Here is a 16,591-nt window from a genome sequence, read left to right as displayed (position 1 = left end):
CTAAATTTATAAAACATTCTTTGTCAACATTTTCCATACCATTTATCATTCTTTAGATGTTTATTAAATCCCCCCTCTCTCTCCTTTTTTCAAGGGTAGGAACTTCCAATATTCTCAATCTTTCTTCATAGGTCGACTTACTCAACTCAGGAACCATCTTAGTGACTGCTCTTTGTACTCTTTCTAATTTTATAATATTCCTCTTTATATGAGGAGACCACACCACTGCCACATATTCCAATCTTGGTCTTATCATGAAAAATTAACAACTTTTTTTATCATTGCTTCATTTAAATATGAGAATTCTATTCTTGCTCTTTTAACAAATTAATTGTCTCTCCAGTAATTTTATCAGTGTGTCTGCCCAGAGTCAAATTTTCAGTAACTGTTACTCCCAAATCCACTTCCTATTTTGATTTCAGTAACTTCACACCATCCATCTCATAATGATATTGTATTCTTTTCTTACTCTTACCAAACTCCATTACTTTACATTTACTTAAATTGAATTCCATTTGCCAAGATTTACTCCATCTATTTATTGTGTGTGTGTGTGTGTGTGTGTGTGTGTGTGTGTGTGTGTGTGTGTGTGTGTGTGTGTGTGTGTGTGTGTGTGTGTCCTCCTTGTTAAGCAATTACCCATGGGCATGTGTATGTGTGTGTGTCACTGTGTGGGTGTGGGAGGGTGAGTGAGAGTGTGTGCACAGCTGGTATCTGCCTATCTCATCCTCCTCACAAGAGCTTCTTTATGTGATCTTGATTATCTTTTTCTGTTTTTTATTATCTTTCTGCTGCTCCTTGTCAGGCCAGAGTATTAAGGTTGCCAGCCACACACTTGGTATCACCAGCTCATTTAAACAAACATGGGCACAGGGAAGAACAGTAGAGTTGTTTCTTCACTGACCAAATCCTTTTTCTTAAGATTACTGTGCTTTTTAAACGTAAAGCAGGTTTAGGTTTTGCTTAATTACTGGCTATCTTGTGTATCTACTTATCTATCATCATATCCATTTGTACTGGTAGTGGTGTTTTTTTTGTTCATTTATTTTATTGGTTATGTGGTTATTCCATTTCTTTTAATCTCTAACAATTTTGTCTATATATTTATGTTAATCTAAAACACAAGCTGCAGATATATCAGAAGGGCAGTTTGAGTCACAGACTGGCAACTTGGAGGTGGCAAAGAAGGCAGGGGAGACAGAGAACTAGATGAAGCAATGAGATACAAACTTTTGCTTGGGTGGCCCTGAGTAGACAGACAGCTGGCAGATGAATGAATGTGTGTGGAAGCCTTCATCCTGCTGGAGAATCATAGAGGAGAATCTAGTATAGTTTATCCCTTCTGTTTTCTATTTCATAAAGACTTGTCTGATCATGGCATAAAAAAATACATCTTGATTTGCCTGTACTTCTTATCCTTGTTTGTTTTGTTCCTCTCTCCCTTTTTTTTTTTTTCCTTGTCCGTTGAATCTTCTAACACTGTTCTTTAATTTTACACTTCTTTCCAGTTTGTCTTTGAAGTATTGTAATTTTCTGCCCTTTCATTTTACTAGTCTTTCCTTATATGTTATTTAATTTAACAGGCATCTTTCCTTATGTTCTTTCTCACTTATCTCTTGGGGGTTCCTCCTGAAAATGTTTCCTTTGTGAATCTCTCTCTCTCTCTCTCTCTCTCTCTCTCTCTCTCTCTCTCTCTCTCTCTCTCTCTCTCTCTCTCTCTCTCTCTCTCTCTCTCTCTCTCTCTCTCTCTCTCTCTCTCTCTCTCTCTCTCTCTCTCTCTCTCTCTCTCTCTCAGAGAGAAAGAGAGATTTTTTGTTCAGTTATTTTTTGTCAGTTTTGTTAGTTTTGTCACTATTGTCAGGTAGCATTGCTCTGATGAAGTAACGCATGTCATACTGTCATTAGTAGTCAGGGTTGATTAGCAAGACAAAGTGACCATAATGCTTTGCTAACCACAGTGAGTTCACCTAAATTCCCTTTGCACTCAGCACATTGCCATATCAACAAAGATTTATGTCCAACGCAAATAATGATAGGTGTAGATTATATGATCTTTCTCTTCTGTATATCTTTTTTTTTTTAATCTCTCTCCTGATGTGTATTGTACTATAATCCTTTGAAATCCATTGAACTATATTGAGTTAATGTAAAAAAAATTTCCATTATGCACTACTGATCAGCACAGCACAGTTCCCCCTTGCTTGTGACACCGCGCTGGATGTTGCATGAGGAAAGAAAGAGAACTGCTTGTGGGGGGTACTAAAACTATGACATAACGCACTAACTTTTATATAGGAGACTGGTAATATAGGTCGAAAGCAAAGTAAAAGTAAAGAGTAGTATCCAGAAGTGAGATGGGCATAACTCACTCTCTCTCAAGGCAACAGACATGATTAGGTGAGCTGTCAAGGATTGCGGTTTATCATTAGTGATGCAGAACCCTTCATGAACTGCCATTACAATATTTAAGTGCCCCTTGAAAACCCACAGCAGCCTCTCTCGCAACCTGTAGTAGTAGAAGAGAGGACGCCTGAATGCAGAATGCAGACATAACCAGTGAGCCATGAAATTAGAGAAAACTTAAAAAAAAAGTAAATAAAGCTGTAACATCTTCCCTCTCAATCTGTATAAGTAGAGGAGAGCAGACGCCAAAACAGTGGAGAACAAGAACTTCTAAGTGAGCCATGAAATAGAAAACGCATAAAAATAAAGAAATAAAAGAAGAGAGAGAGAGAGAGAGAGAGAGAAGATGAGTGGAAGTCCAACAGCCTCCCTCGCAACCTGTAGGAAGTAAAGGAAGGTAGACGCCTGAACAGTGGAGAATAGGAGCCTCTATGTCAGTGAGCCATAAAGTCAAAGAAAACGGCGGCACTACCAGCCACAGAGAGCGGTTGGCTGTGGCGAGTCAAGTTTGATATTGATCTCATGAGCATAGGGAGGGAGAGGGTGGGAAGGATTGGGATGCTGTATTATACCTCCCCATCTGACCATTACGGGGCATTATCCTCCCCCTTCTCCCCTTCTCTCCCCACTTCGCAGACTTTTCCCCATCCTTACGTTATATATAAGTGGTACCTTTCAAATGACCCGTACTCTTGCTCTCTTTGTTGTTTTTATTTTCTCGTCAGCGGTTTGAGTCCAAGGGTGTTCTTTTTAAGTGTGCATGGCCGCTGTGCGTGTTTGTATATTTAACTTGAGAGAGAGAGAGAGAGAGAGTCGTGCATTTTATCGTAATCTTTATCATGTGCTCGTGGAAGGTAAATTCTCTCTCTCTCTCTCTCTCTCTCTCTCTCTCTCTCTCTCTCTCTCTCTCTCTCTCTCTCTCTCTCTCTCTCTCTCTCTCTCTTTTAGTTAAGATTATGAGCTCACATTATTATTATTATTATTATTATTATTATTATTATTATTATTATTATTATTATTGTTGTTGTTGTTGTTGTTGTTGTTGTTGTTGCTTTTTGTTTTCATATAATACAATAAATGCATTTGGTTCGATTACAAGTGAATAAATATGGACAAGGCTAGGGATAAGTGATAGATAGACGGGTAATAGATAGTAGATAGATAGACAGGTGTGTAAACATATCGATATTACGAATGTATGATAGATGAAACGTGAAAACAGGAGTGGTGATGAACTGACCGATAGATAGATAAAAGAGTAGGCTGATGGACAAGTAGATAGATAGATAGACAGATAGACAGATACGTAAAGGGTCAGACAGGTAAACAAATTAGGGAACAAAGACCCAGGTGTTTGGTGTACCGTTTTGAGGTAATTACTGCAGAATTTTACGGAACGGGGATAAACAGGATTGGGGGGGTAGGAGCGGTGGAGGTGGAATAACGTGACCTTCCCTTAGACATCTTTCCCTTTAAATCATCCATTTTTCCCCTCTTTTCCTATCTCCCTTTCCTCCGCTGTCTTTTTTTCTCTTCCTTCCATTCGTTTTTTTCTTTGTGTATGTTTTCTTCGTACTTTTCTCTCCTCCTCCTCCTCCTCCTCCTCCTCCTCCTCCTCCTCCTCCTCCTTCTCTTTTTTCTGCTATGCTGTCCTGTCTCTCTTCCCTGTAGCTTTCCCCTGTAGAAGTAGTTACCAAACAGCCTTGCAAGGACCAAAAGGTCTGTTGGTGTTTGGCTTTCCTTTGTATTCCTTTGTATTTCTTGTTATTGTTCTTCCTTCATCCACAATCTTTTATACTTTCTTACATTCTTTATCCTCCTCCTCCTCCTCCTCCTCCTCCTCCGCCTATTTTACCATCACCTCATTCGCTTCTCTGATTTTTCCTCTCTCTCTCTCTCTCTCTCTCTCTCTCTCTCTCTCTCTCTCTCTCTCTCTCTCTCTCTCTCTCTCTCTCTCTCTCTCTCTCTCTCTCTCTCTCGCAGACAGGTCGCGAGAGAGAGAGAGAGAGAGAGAGAGAGAGAGAGAGAGAGAGAGAGAGAGAGAGAAAGGCTGGTAGTATTGCTCGGAGGACGGGAGAGAGAGGAGCAGTCTCTCGTCTCTCCCTCTCACCTCTCCCTCTCGCCTGCCTCCCTCCCTCCCCCCTACACACATACACATTCAAGCACACACATCCATACACGCACGTACAAACACAAACACATACATACATACACGAGCACACAAACACATGCACGAAGGTACACACGCACATATACCTCCACTCGCGAACACACGCACGCACGCACAAGATAATACGCATGTAGTTACTATACATTAGCTACGTACATACACACACACACATACATACACACACACACACACACACACACACACACACACACACACACACACACACACACACACACACACACACACACACACACACACACATACATACATACACGCACGCACACACAGCAGATCCCTCCCGCCACTAGTCCTCTTTAACACACACACACACACACACACACACCTGGCGCTAAAAAAGGTATATTAAATCACTCCTATTTTTGTCTTGTTTGCCTATCAATATTCCTTACCATTTTTCCCTCTTAGATTTCCCCATATACTTCCTGTTTTCCTCCTCCTCCTCCTCCTCCTCCTCCTCCTTTCGTGACCTAGTTCGGTGTGTGCTCCTGACCCAGTGTTACTTACAGTGCTGTGGCGGTGACATTACATGTTCTTAAGTGGTACGGTGGTGGTGGTGGTGGTGGTGGTGGTGGCGATATACAGTAAATCCTTTGTAAGTCGAATCAGTCGGGGAAAATGTCTGAAATAAGAGGAAAATCAGAGATATTTAAAGTTTTTTCCTTTTAATGTTATGATTGTTCTTTGTTGGCATTCAGAGTCCTGTAAAAAATAAATAACAAATGAGTAAATAAGAACCGCATGGATACAGGAAAAGAAAAGAGAGAACAGGTGTTTTTTCCTGTATAGGTTACATAAATATTTAAGACTGTAGTGCAAAAGTAAACGATTAAAGAGTTGTAGGTGATTAACCCTTTCAGTGCTGTTCGACACTTCTTGGATCACAAATTACTCTGAAACACTTCCTTTTCTTCCACGGCCTCCTTTGAACATTGTATTAGCTAGAAATATGAAAATCTAGTCTTACTCATATTTTTTTTTCTTGTAGGTGCCTTGCAATGTTTGTATAGCGCTTTTAATGTTGCCAGTTGTTGCATATCGAGAAAAAAATGAGTGGCATTGAAATAATTGGTAATTGTTGCCCTCCTGTGTTCATGCATTCACTGACAAATGTCTTTCTTAACAAAACTGTTTATTGTATTCACTAAAAAAATATCTTTCTTCTCAAAACTATATATTATATTGAACATCAGCATACGTATCTGAGATATCTTTATCTTTTATGTTGACTATTCAGCTCTCTGGTCCTACAAGAGTCCTGATGAGAGAACACTACGGGATAAAAATATTTCAGGTGAGTGTGTTTCCTCATCGATGATGGAGACTCCTTGCTACACCATCACTGGAATCGTACACTCTTGAAAATTCGAAAAAAAAATCTTGCAACTCTCATTATAGCCTGTTGAACGTTGCGGTAGGGCGCTAAAACGTAAGGAATGCAATTTTTATTCTAATACGAATCACAGGAAAACGTTGAAACAGAACCATGCATGAACTGTAACTGAGCAACTTGTTACACTTGTGCTGTGCTTAACGCTATTCCTCGACGGCTAGTCCATTCATCAGCTAAAAATGAGGTTTTGCAGGGAGACTCAGCACGTGAAGGATTTGGGATTGAGGGGGAACAGAACAACGCAAAACACGGCAGTTAATGCGGGTGACTCGACTTTACCTACACCACAATTACTCCCAGGAAATGAAGGTTGTTTTAGAATGGCACACTCCGACTTCCGCCAAGCAGTATCCAGAGCACTGTCAGGATATTAAGGAGCTTCCGACTGTTCATTTTTTGAAGACAGAAAGGGAAAAGGTACACAAAGAAAGGAAAACTACAAGAGGGGATGAAACGAGTACAAGAAAAGAGGAAAGAGATACATGCAAATAGATTTAAGGATTTAGGATTAAGGGGAAACATACGAGTCATTGGAATCAACACATGTTTACACCAGATGAAGGCTGTTATAGAAAGGCTGTCTTGTTTTACGCTTAACCAGTATCCGGAGCATCCAATGAACGCATCCAATTGATCCCGATATCCGAAACGTGAATGCCCGACTTATATTATGAAGGATTTATTGTAATTGTAGCGAGGATTAATTGTGGTGGTGGTGGTGATGAGTATTACTGTGGGTGTGTGTAGTGGTGGTGGTGGTGGTTGTGATGTGAAGATGTGGTGACAGTGGTGGTTCTGTTAGTGGTGACAGTGGTGGTGGTGGTGGTGTTAGATATGATATAGTGGTGTATGGTGTATGGTGTTGGTTGCGTAATGGTGGTGATGGTGATTAAACTGTATACGTACATACATTCCTTGTGGTTTTGTGTGTGTGTGTGGGGGGGGTAGTTTAATTTTTCCCTCCTCCTCCTCCTCCCAAGGTCGTCTCTCTCTCTCTCTCTCTCTCTCTCTCTCTCTCTCTCTCTCTCTCTCTCTCTCTCTCTCTCTCTCTCTCTCTCTCTCTCTCTCTCTCTGTATTGATCTGACTTTGATGGTTCCGGTTTGTGTTGTTTTTGTTGTTTTCGTGTGTGTGTGTGTGTGTGTGTGTGTGTGTGTGTGTGTGTGTGTAATCAGCTGGGTTAAGCATATGATGTTATTCCCTCCAGTCACTCCTATCATTGTTCTTTTTGTAGTAGTAGTAGTAGCAGCACAGCAGAAACAGCAGCAACAGTAACTACAGCAATAGTAGTAATAGTAGTAGTGGTAGTAGTAGTAGTAGTAGTAGTAGTAGTTGTTGTTGTTGTTTTTGTTGTTTTTGTTGTTGTTGTTGCTGTAAAAGTATTAAGTAGGTGGTTATGGTGTTCTTGACGGAAGCAACATAAATAATAGTATACAGTAGTAGTAGTAGTAGTAGTAGTAGTAGTAGTAGTAGTAGTAGTAGTAGTAGCAGCAGCAGCAGCAGCAGCAGCAGCAGCAGCACCTGTTGTTGTTTATGTATTTATAGTAAACACATTATTTATATTATTACTTTACGATGTGTGTGTGTGTGTGTGTGTGTGTGTGTGTGTGTGTGTGTGTGTGTGTGTGTGTGTCTGCACGTGCGCGCGATATGTGTGTGTGTGTGTGTGTCCCTAAATGTGTGTGCACGTGTGCGCGGTGTGTGTGTGTGTGTGTGTGTACCTAAATATGTGTACACGTGTGTGTGTGTGTGTGTGTGTAAACGGAATTACTATAGTATTGAACGTTCTCTCTCTCTCTCTCTCTCTCTCTCTCTCTCTCTCTCTCTCTCTCTCTCTCTCTCTCTCTCTCTCTCTCTCTCTCTCTCTCTTGTTTCCTCTTTTTACTTCCGTTCTCTTCCTGTTTCCTCCATCACTTACTCTCTTTGTTTTCCTCCTCCTCCTCCTCCTCCTCCTCCTCCTCCTCCTCCTCCTCCTCCTCCTCCTCCTCCTCCTCCTCCTCCTCCTCCTCCTCCTCCCCCTTTGTTGTCTGACTCTCTCTCTCTCTCTCTCTCTCTCTCTCTCTCTCTCTCTCTCTCTCTCTCTCTCTCTCTCTCTCTCTCTCATTTTCGTATTTTCTGTCCATCAATCTATATTTATCTATCATCAGTCTGTGGTAATCCCCTCTATCTCTCTTTCCCCCTGCCCCCACCATTCTCTCTCTCTCTCTCTCTCTCTCTCTCTCTCTCTCTCTCTCTCTCTCTCTCTCTCTCTCTCTCTCTCTCTCTCTCTCTCTCTCTCTCTCTCTCTCTCTCTCCCTTTTGGGTTGTTACCTAGGCAACCATCCAGTCTCCTCTCTCTCTCTCTCTCTCTCTCTCTCTCTCTCTCTCTCTCTCTCTCTCTCTCTCTCTCTCTCTCTCTCTCTCTCTCTCTCTCTCTCTCTCCGTGTGTGTGTGTGTGTGCGATATTTTACGTGTTCTTGGTAATGACATCGTGTAAGTGTGTGTGTGTGTGTGTGTGTGTGTGTGTGTGTGTGTGTGTGTGTGTGTGCCGCTGCTATATTTTCCTTCCTCCATTTCAGAACACCGTGTTACTTGGAGAGGATATATTTCCTGGAGGTAAGAATGAAATGGGTTTTTACGTCCTTTGCTCCATCCCTCCCATCTCGTCCTCTCATCCCTCCATTCCTCTCCATCTCTTCCTCTTCATCCCTCCATCTCTTCTTCCCTCGTATATCCTCTGTAAATCCCCCCCCCCACCTCTCTCTCTCTCTCTCTCTCTCTCTCTCTCTCTCTCTCTCTCTCTCTCTCTCTCTCTCTCTCTCTCATTTTCCGCCTTCGTTTTTATTTTCCCTCCTCCTCCTCCTCCTCCTCCAAGGTCATTGTTGTTTCGTGGTGACCTGACCCTCTCCCTAACTAGGTCAGGGCCATCTCTCCCCTCTCCCGCTCTTTCTCCCTTCTCACTCTCCCTCTCTCCCTCCCTTACCTGCTGGCAAAATGAAGATCAATACTACCGCCTCACCTGTTTCCTCCTCCTCCTCCTCCTCCCCTGACCTCTCTCTCTCTCTCTCTCTCTCTCTCTCTCTCTCTCTCTCTCTCTCTCTCTCTCTCTCTCTCTCTCTCTCTCTCTCTCTCTCTTTTCAGCACCACGCCCCGTCTCGTAGTAGTAGTAGTAGTAGTTGTAGTAGTAGTAGTAGTTGTTGTTGTTGTTGTTGTTGTTGCTACTGCTGTTTTTATGTTGTATTTTTATAATTTTTCAGTCTTAGTAAATCTACTACTACAGCTGCTGCTGCTACTACTACTACTACTACTACTACTACTACTACTACTACTACTACTACTACTACTACTACTACTACTACTACTACTTCATCGTGTGGCGTGGACTATTTCCTTTTATACCAATCATAGACACACGAGAGAGGGAGAGAGAGAGAGGGGGGGAAGAATCTGTGTCCGCCGGTGGCCTCAGTGACCCCAGAGGACTGGTTTGTAGTGGTGATGGTAGTGATGATGGTGATGGTGATGGTGGAGGTGGGTATTAATGGTAGTGATGGGGATGATGGTGGTGATTGATGAGGCGTGATATGATCTTGCATTTTTATCACACACACACACACACACACACACACCTGATATTTCCCCTCGCATATTCCCCCGTGGTCACCTTCCCCTGTGGACATTCCCCCTGGATATAATTAATTGCACACTTACATTAGCGAAAACCACATCAGAACCATTGCTGTTAGTGATTTACGTTGTTGGGTTGATGATTGAATTGCTAGGAAGGGCGGGGGTTGGGGGCATTGTTCTCCCTCACTTATTATGTCGGCTGGTGGTGGAGGGATGATGGAGAGTCTAGCTGGTGGTGATGGTGGCGGCACAGCTGGCTTTCAAGATGAGTCTTTCCTTTGCAGCTCCCTAAGGCTTACCACCACCACCACCACCACCACCACCGCTGCCTTCTCCACCTGTTTCTCCTCCTCCTTGCTCCTCTGTCCACCCTTTACGTACAGAGAGAGAGAGAGAGAGAGAGAGAGAGAGAGAGAGAGAGAGAGAGAGAGAGAGAGTTTTGTCATACTTCCCCAAGTAGTAGTAGTAGTAGTAGCGGTAGTAATACTTCTTGTAGTGGTAATGGTGGTCTCACCCATGACCTTTGACCCGCGACCTTACCTCCATCACCTCCTGGATTCTCTGGTGGGAGGGGACAGGAGGGGGTGTTTTCCCTTGGGGGGTAGGTAGAGGAGCAGGGGATGAGAGTTGAGATTCCACTGTAATAGTTCTAGGAATCTCTCTCTCTCTCTCTCTCTCTCTCTCTCTCTCTCTCTCTCTCTCTCTCTCTCTCTCTCTCTCTCTCTCTCTCTCTCTCTCTCTCTCTCTTTAATTCCCTCCCACTGTCTTCTATTTTTACCTCCTTTTTTTCCTCCATTTTTGTCTTGTTACTTCCCTTCTTTCTTCCCCTCTGTTTTTAACGCGCTATTTCTTTCCTTCCCATCTTGACCTCCCTCTCCTCCCCCTCCTTCCCTCCTGTCTTGACCTGCCTCTCCCCAGTATTTACCTCCTGTCCCCCACAGGCCTGGCAGGAGGAGGTGAGAAGGTCGTTGCGGCAGCGGTGGCAGCAGCATCTGGGCGAGAGGAGGGGGAGGAGGAGGAGGAGGAAGAGGAAGGTCACCATGAAAACTCCTCCCAACAAACAGAATCTCCTTCCAACATGATGTGGTGAGTGAGAAAGGAGAGAACAGATGTCAAAAGACTTGTTCAGGTGTATTTAACTCTCTTATTGCTGCCAGTGTTCTCTTCCCAAAAATCTTTCCTATAATCATCAATTTTTTTTTTTGCACTGAAGTGGTGTGTCATGTGACTTTAGCGATCGTGTCCCTCCACCTTCTTTGAGTGTGGATGAGGTCTGAAGTCTACATGTCAGGCTGTTGCTCTCTATGTTCCTGTCTTTTCTGCTCTTTTTTTTTATACAAAGGGCAACGCCTGTTTTATTTAAAAAAAAAAAAAAAGCCAAACCAAGGGCAACAAGAATTAATGAAAAAAATGCCCACTGAGGTGCCAGTCCCCTAATAGGTCAAAAAGAATAATTAAAACCTATGAACTGGTGTCTGTCTCCCTCCCTCCCTTCCCCTGTATTTACGTACGTGTCTCTTTAACCCTTTCACTGCAGTATGAAACAATTAACAACACTAGAAGTATAGTATGAAGTCTTTATGAGCATCTACAAGAAAGAAGAGCATAGAAAGAATAGATTTTGCAATTTGTAGTCAGTTAAATGATTGGAGGTGGCTGTAGGACAAGTAAGGATGTCTCTGAGTGATCAGTAATTAAGGAAAGCTGTAACAAAAAGCAGTGAAAGGATTAACACTTCTATGGGCAAGGAAGGACAAGATCTCCATTGCTTTCTCTCTCTTCAGTGTTCATGTAAACCATCTTTTTAACTCCTCTGAATGTTATGATCGTAGAAATGAAGGTGTTACTATTTACATCTGTTTGTGATTTCCATCCATATAATTATCTAACCTTATAAAGTTCCTTATTATCTGCACCAACAGCTTGCTTATTGAATCTATTCCAGTCATTTGCTACCATGTTAGAGAACTCTTTTCTTAGTATTTCTTTTGAGTCTAATTTGATCAAGCCTGAAATGTGTTGGATGGAGGGAAGAGGGAGTGATGGATAGGCAGGTGGAGAGAGGGATAGTTAGAGGGAGAGTGGGTGGAGAATGGAGTTAATGGAAGGAAGGATGGACAGTTCGGAAAATAGGAAAGAAGTTTTTTTGTTTTGTATGTTTGTAGGTCATGAGCTATAGTTTCATTCATTTGTTTATCTTTCTTTTGTCTAAGAGGTATAAAAAACTAAGAGACAGAGAGAGAGATGTTGTATGATGTTGGTAATAGATGGTGATGATGAATCCTAGTGCTAATGGTGTTGTGTATTGGACAGGTATGCACGGCTGCTGTGTCACCACCCTTATGCTGTACTGAGCAGTGTGGTGGTGGTGGTGGTGACCTGCCTGGTGCTCTCCCTCACAGCCCGGCCTCTGCCCTCCTTCACTGACCCCTCCCTGGTATGTGGCACCTATCTACACACTTAGTACTTGAGTATTGTCACATCTGTTATCCAAAACTAATCCTAAACTCCCCTTTCATGTATCTTCACTCACCTAGTACCTAGTAATCCCACACAACTTGTTCCTAGTAGCCTGAAGTAATGCTACATTCTCCTTTCCTCTTCATTTCTTTTCACTCGCTAGCTTGTTCCTAATAGGCAGAGATTCTTGTAACATTCTACACTCTCCTCTTTACATGTGTCTACTCTTCTAGAACCTGATCGTTATCATCATCAGCCTTTATAATTCCCCAGCAGGACAAAGGTCTCTGTCTTCTCCACTCACCTCAACTACTGATCCTTTCCAGGTTATCCAAATGGAATGTCTTATTTCATTTCTTTATCTAGTTCTCTTTCTGCACTGCCTTCTTTTACCATCCCTAAGTTGCTTCATTCATTTGTTATCCATTTAATGCATGACATGCCCTGCCTTTATCTACATTTTTCTTTTCATTGTATTCTAAATGTCTTTAACTTGGATGTGCTCACTTATTCAGAATCTTATTTTCTTCTTCTTCTTCTTCTTCTTCTTCTTCTTCTTCTTCTTCTTCTTCTTCTTCTTCTTCTTCTTCTTCTTCTTCTTCTTCTTCTTCTTCTTCTTCTTCTTCTTCTTCTTCTTCTTCTTCTTCCTCCAGCTTGTAACTGTCAGAAATTAGCACAGTGAATTATATCTGCATGGTGATTTGGCAAAAGTTTTATGCTGGATGCCTTTCCTAATGTAACTGTCCCCATTCACCCAGGCTGGGCCCAGCACTGACTTTTACTGGCTTGTGTCCCTCAGTGGGCAGGAAAGCAGTCTCTTCTTATCTCCTCATGCTACACTAACCATTATTCTCTCTATCTCTCTATGAGCACTTATAGGTTCTTGTTCCATGGCTTTCATAATCATTAGTAATCATTCCAAAGTGTCCCATAGGCTGCAAGTGTCTCTAATGCTGTCATGTCTTCAGGGCTTTGTGACACGAGGGACAACTGTGAGTCGCCGTGCTGTGGCATGGGAGAACCTGCTGGATGCTTCACGATTCCAGGGTCCCCTCAGTGTGAACCCTTCAGATGGTCCCCGGTCAAACCCTCATCCAAGGGAACCCGAGAAGGATGACGGCCCACCACCAGTCCATCGGCACAAGGTATGTTAGGTTAAATTTACTCTCTACTAATTATGAATGTGTAGTGACTGGAGGTATAAAGGTATGTTGACATCAGTTAGTCATCTGGTCCTGATACCTAAGACATTATAATTGGTACCTTTATGTTGAGTTTCAGTTCCTGGCCAGGGTGTCTCTCATGGTTTAACCCAGTCACTGCTATGTGGCACTGCTATGAGATACTTCTTGTTCTAGAGCCACCAGTAAACACTATTGTGTCTATAAATAAAAAAAAAACTATTCTTTTAACCACTTTTCTTGTAGATGTTTATAAAGATTTCTTACATTGTGCTTGGTGTCGTGAACTGTTGCATATCACAGGAAAAGGGTTGGATCCCATCCTGTCCTCAGATCATATTCTTAGTGCCTCTGTGATGTTCCAGAGAGGCATGGCATGTGAAGGCCCTGAAATCAATACTTTGGCAGACATTTGTTAAGAGAATATAGGCTGTCAGTGAGGTGTGAAAATTTAAAGACATCTGATATACTTTAAACATGCAACTTCTTATGTAATCTTGACATTATTCCTTGTTGTCTTGACTTTATGTGCCACAAGTATCCCAGTATGTTTTGTGATACTACTCCCTTTATATTCTTTTTCATTGCATACAGGTTAAATTGCATTGACTCGTGTACTGTAATTTACCATAACTTTTTATATTTATTCATTTACTTTTTAAAAGATCTTTATTTTGATAATTTTGTTTAGCTTTGTACTTTTAGCTTTTGTTTTAATTTTACTGTTTAGAGTTTAGGTTTAGACAATTTTGTTTTAGATGTTCATTGCATTGGCAACATTTTCTCATTTTAATGTTTACATTTTCACTTGAACCATTTTACCTTATTAAATATTTATATTATTTGAATGCATTTTTTGTGATCAGTGAACATCCATCTATCTAGCTGTCTATCTTTCCCAACTGTCTCTGTTTGAGGTGGACAGCTGATGCCCTTCAGAAGCCTATCATGGCCACCCTGCCAGGGACATACAGCATCTGAGTATTGATTTGATGTGACCTAAGTATCCATTTGATTTCACAGGGATATATGGTATCTGGGTATTCATTTGATATGACCAATGTATCCATATGTACATCTTTGACCTGACAGGAATACATAGCATCTGGATATGGATTTGATGTGACCTGTGCATCCATATCTACATCCTCGACCTGATGGATATATAGCATCTGGGTATTGATTTGATGTAACCTATGTATCCACATCCACATCTTTGACCTCGATGTAACTTCAGGTGTGCATTGAGGTGACCCCCAATGGCTCAGCTGTGGTGCCAAACTGTGCCGAGGACAACATGAGAAACAATAGCTGGAATTCAAGCTCCCTGGATGATGAGACCCAGAAAACAGCCATCTCTGACCTCACCATCATGGTCAACAATGCTGCCAGGAGGGAGGATGAGGCCTGGGCCGGGGAGGAGAGCCGGACAGAGTACCAATTGCAGACTGAGTGGGAGGAAGATAATCATCCCAATCATTCACACTTAAGAGATGACGACTTTTTCTGTGCCCCTGTTGGTGAGGGATTTGTGTGTGTGTGTGTGTGTGTGTGTATTTACCTAGTTGTATTTACCTAGTTGTGCTTTACGGGAGGGGAATAATCTCATAGTATCCCATCTCTATATCTATCCAGTTTGGTCTTAAAAGCATGGAGAGTTACAGCATTGACAACATCTTCACTGAGTTCATTCCATTTGTTCACACTTCTGTGAGGAAAACTATACTTCTTAATGTCTCTTCTACAGTTAACTTTCTTCAACTTCTTATTGTGTCCCCTTGTACTCTGTGTGTCTAAATTTATAAAACATTCTTTCTCCACATTTTCCATACCATTTATCATTCTATAGATGTTTATTAAATCCCCTCTCTCTCTCTCTCCTATTTTGAAGGGTGGGGATTTCCAACATTCTCAATCTCTCTTCATAGGTTGACTTACTCAACTCCAGAACCATCTTAGTGACTGCTTTTTGTACTCTTTCCAATTTTTATAATATTCATCTTTATATGAGGAGACCACACCATTGCTGCATTTCCAATCTTGGTCTTATCATGGAAATCAACAACTTTTTTATCATTTCATCATCTAAATATGAGAATGCCATTCTTATTCTTTTTAACAAATTCATTGTCTCTCCAGTAATTTTATCAATGTGTCTGTCCAGAGTCTAATTTTCAGTAACTGTTACTCCAAAATTAATTTCCTCTTTTAATTTCTGTAACTTCACACCATCCATCTCATAATTATATTGCATTCTTTTCTTACTCTTACTAAACAAGATTACTTTACATTTACTTAAATTGAATTCCATTTGCCAAGATTTACTTCCTCTGTTTATCTTATTTGAATCATCTTGCAATACCATACAGTCATTTACATTTTCTACCTTTCTCATCAGCTTAGCATCATCTGCAAATAAGTTCATATAACTGTCTATTTCTTCATTTATGTCATTCACATATATTACAAACATTATCAGTCCCAACACTGACCCCTGTGGGACACCACTAGTTACTTTCACCCAGGATGAATTTTGGTCTTGTATTACAGTCCTCATCTCTCTATCATCCAGATAATTCTCCATCCACTCCAGCAGTCTTCCTCCAATTTTTCCATAATTTTTTATCTTTCATAGCAATCTTCAGTGTGTTACTTTATCAAACACTTTCTTCAAGTTTAAGTAGACACCATCCACCCATCTGTCTCTCTCTCCTGCACAATATCAACTACCCTTGCATGAAAGGACAATAAGTTCATGGAGCATGATCTTCCCCTCCTAAGTCCAAATTGACAATTTACCAAAACTTTATCTCTTTCCAAGTGTTCCATCCATCTTTCCTTTATTGTTCTTGTTCCTTTTATTTTGTGTGTGTGTGTCTGTGTGTGTGTGTGTGTGTGTACCTTCTTGTGTACAGAACCTGAGTTATATTTATGTGGTTCTGTCTCCATTTCCTTATATGTCTGGTTTTTCCTTCTGTTGACTTACATTACTCATCTGTCACTTCTTTTTTTTTTTTTTTGTTGTATATTCCAGGTATCTATATTTCACTGGGAACAGTGCACTTTTTTGTGTCTTTCAAGCATCTTTCCTTTATTTTTCTTGTATCTTAGATATTCAGCCTCCCTTTGTGCCCTCCGTGATAGTGTGTGTGTGTGTGTGTGTGTGTGTGTGTGTGTGTGTGTGTGTGTGTTTGTGTATGTGTATTTACCTAGTTGTGGTTTATGGAAGGGGAGTAATCTCATAGTATCATATCTCTATATCTATCTAGTTTGGTCTTAAAAGCATGGACAGTTATGGCATTGACAGTGTCTTTACTGAGTTCATTCCATTTGTTCACACTTCTGTGAGGAAAACTATA

At 41.3% G+C, this 16,591-nt stretch overlaps 1 protein-coding gene across 3 annotated transcripts in view; it reads left to right on the top strand.

The window, feature by feature from the left end:
- Nucleotides 1-16,591, top strand: part of LOC135114970 (protein dispatched-like) — a 40,413-nt gene that overhangs the window by 11,455 nt on the left and 12,367 nt on the right. Inside the window, exons 1-6 of one of the 3 annotated variants that reach the window (XM_064031298.1) lie at nucleotides 4,491-4,931; nucleotides 8,541-8,577; nucleotides 10,533-10,677; nucleotides 11,905-12,028; nucleotides 13,020-13,196; nucleotides 14,470-14,752. In XM_064031298.1, coding sequence (XP_063887368.1) covers nucleotides 10,670-10,677; nucleotides 11,905-12,028; nucleotides 13,020-13,196; nucleotides 14,470-14,752 — 592 coding nt within the window. In that variant the 5' untranslated portion in view covers nucleotides 4,491-4,931; nucleotides 8,541-8,577; nucleotides 10,533-10,669. Of the gene's footprint in view, nucleotides 1-4,490; nucleotides 4,932-8,540; nucleotides 8,578-10,532; nucleotides 10,678-11,904; nucleotides 12,029-13,019; nucleotides 13,197-14,469; nucleotides 14,753-16,591 lie in introns of those variants that run through there. The other 2 variants (XM_064031297.1, XM_064031299.1) reach the window with 2 other exon arrangements.

The sequence above is a fragment of the Scylla paramamosain genome, chromosome 28 (assembly GCF_035594125.1).
Source record: "Scylla paramamosain isolate STU-SP2022 chromosome 28, ASM3559412v1, whole genome shotgun sequence".
Lineage (NCBI taxonomy): Eukaryota > Metazoa > Arthropoda > Malacostraca > Decapoda > Portunidae > Scylla > Scylla paramamosain.
Note: the sequence above shows the minus strand (reverse complement) of the source record. Positions and strands in the feature narration are given on the sequence as shown.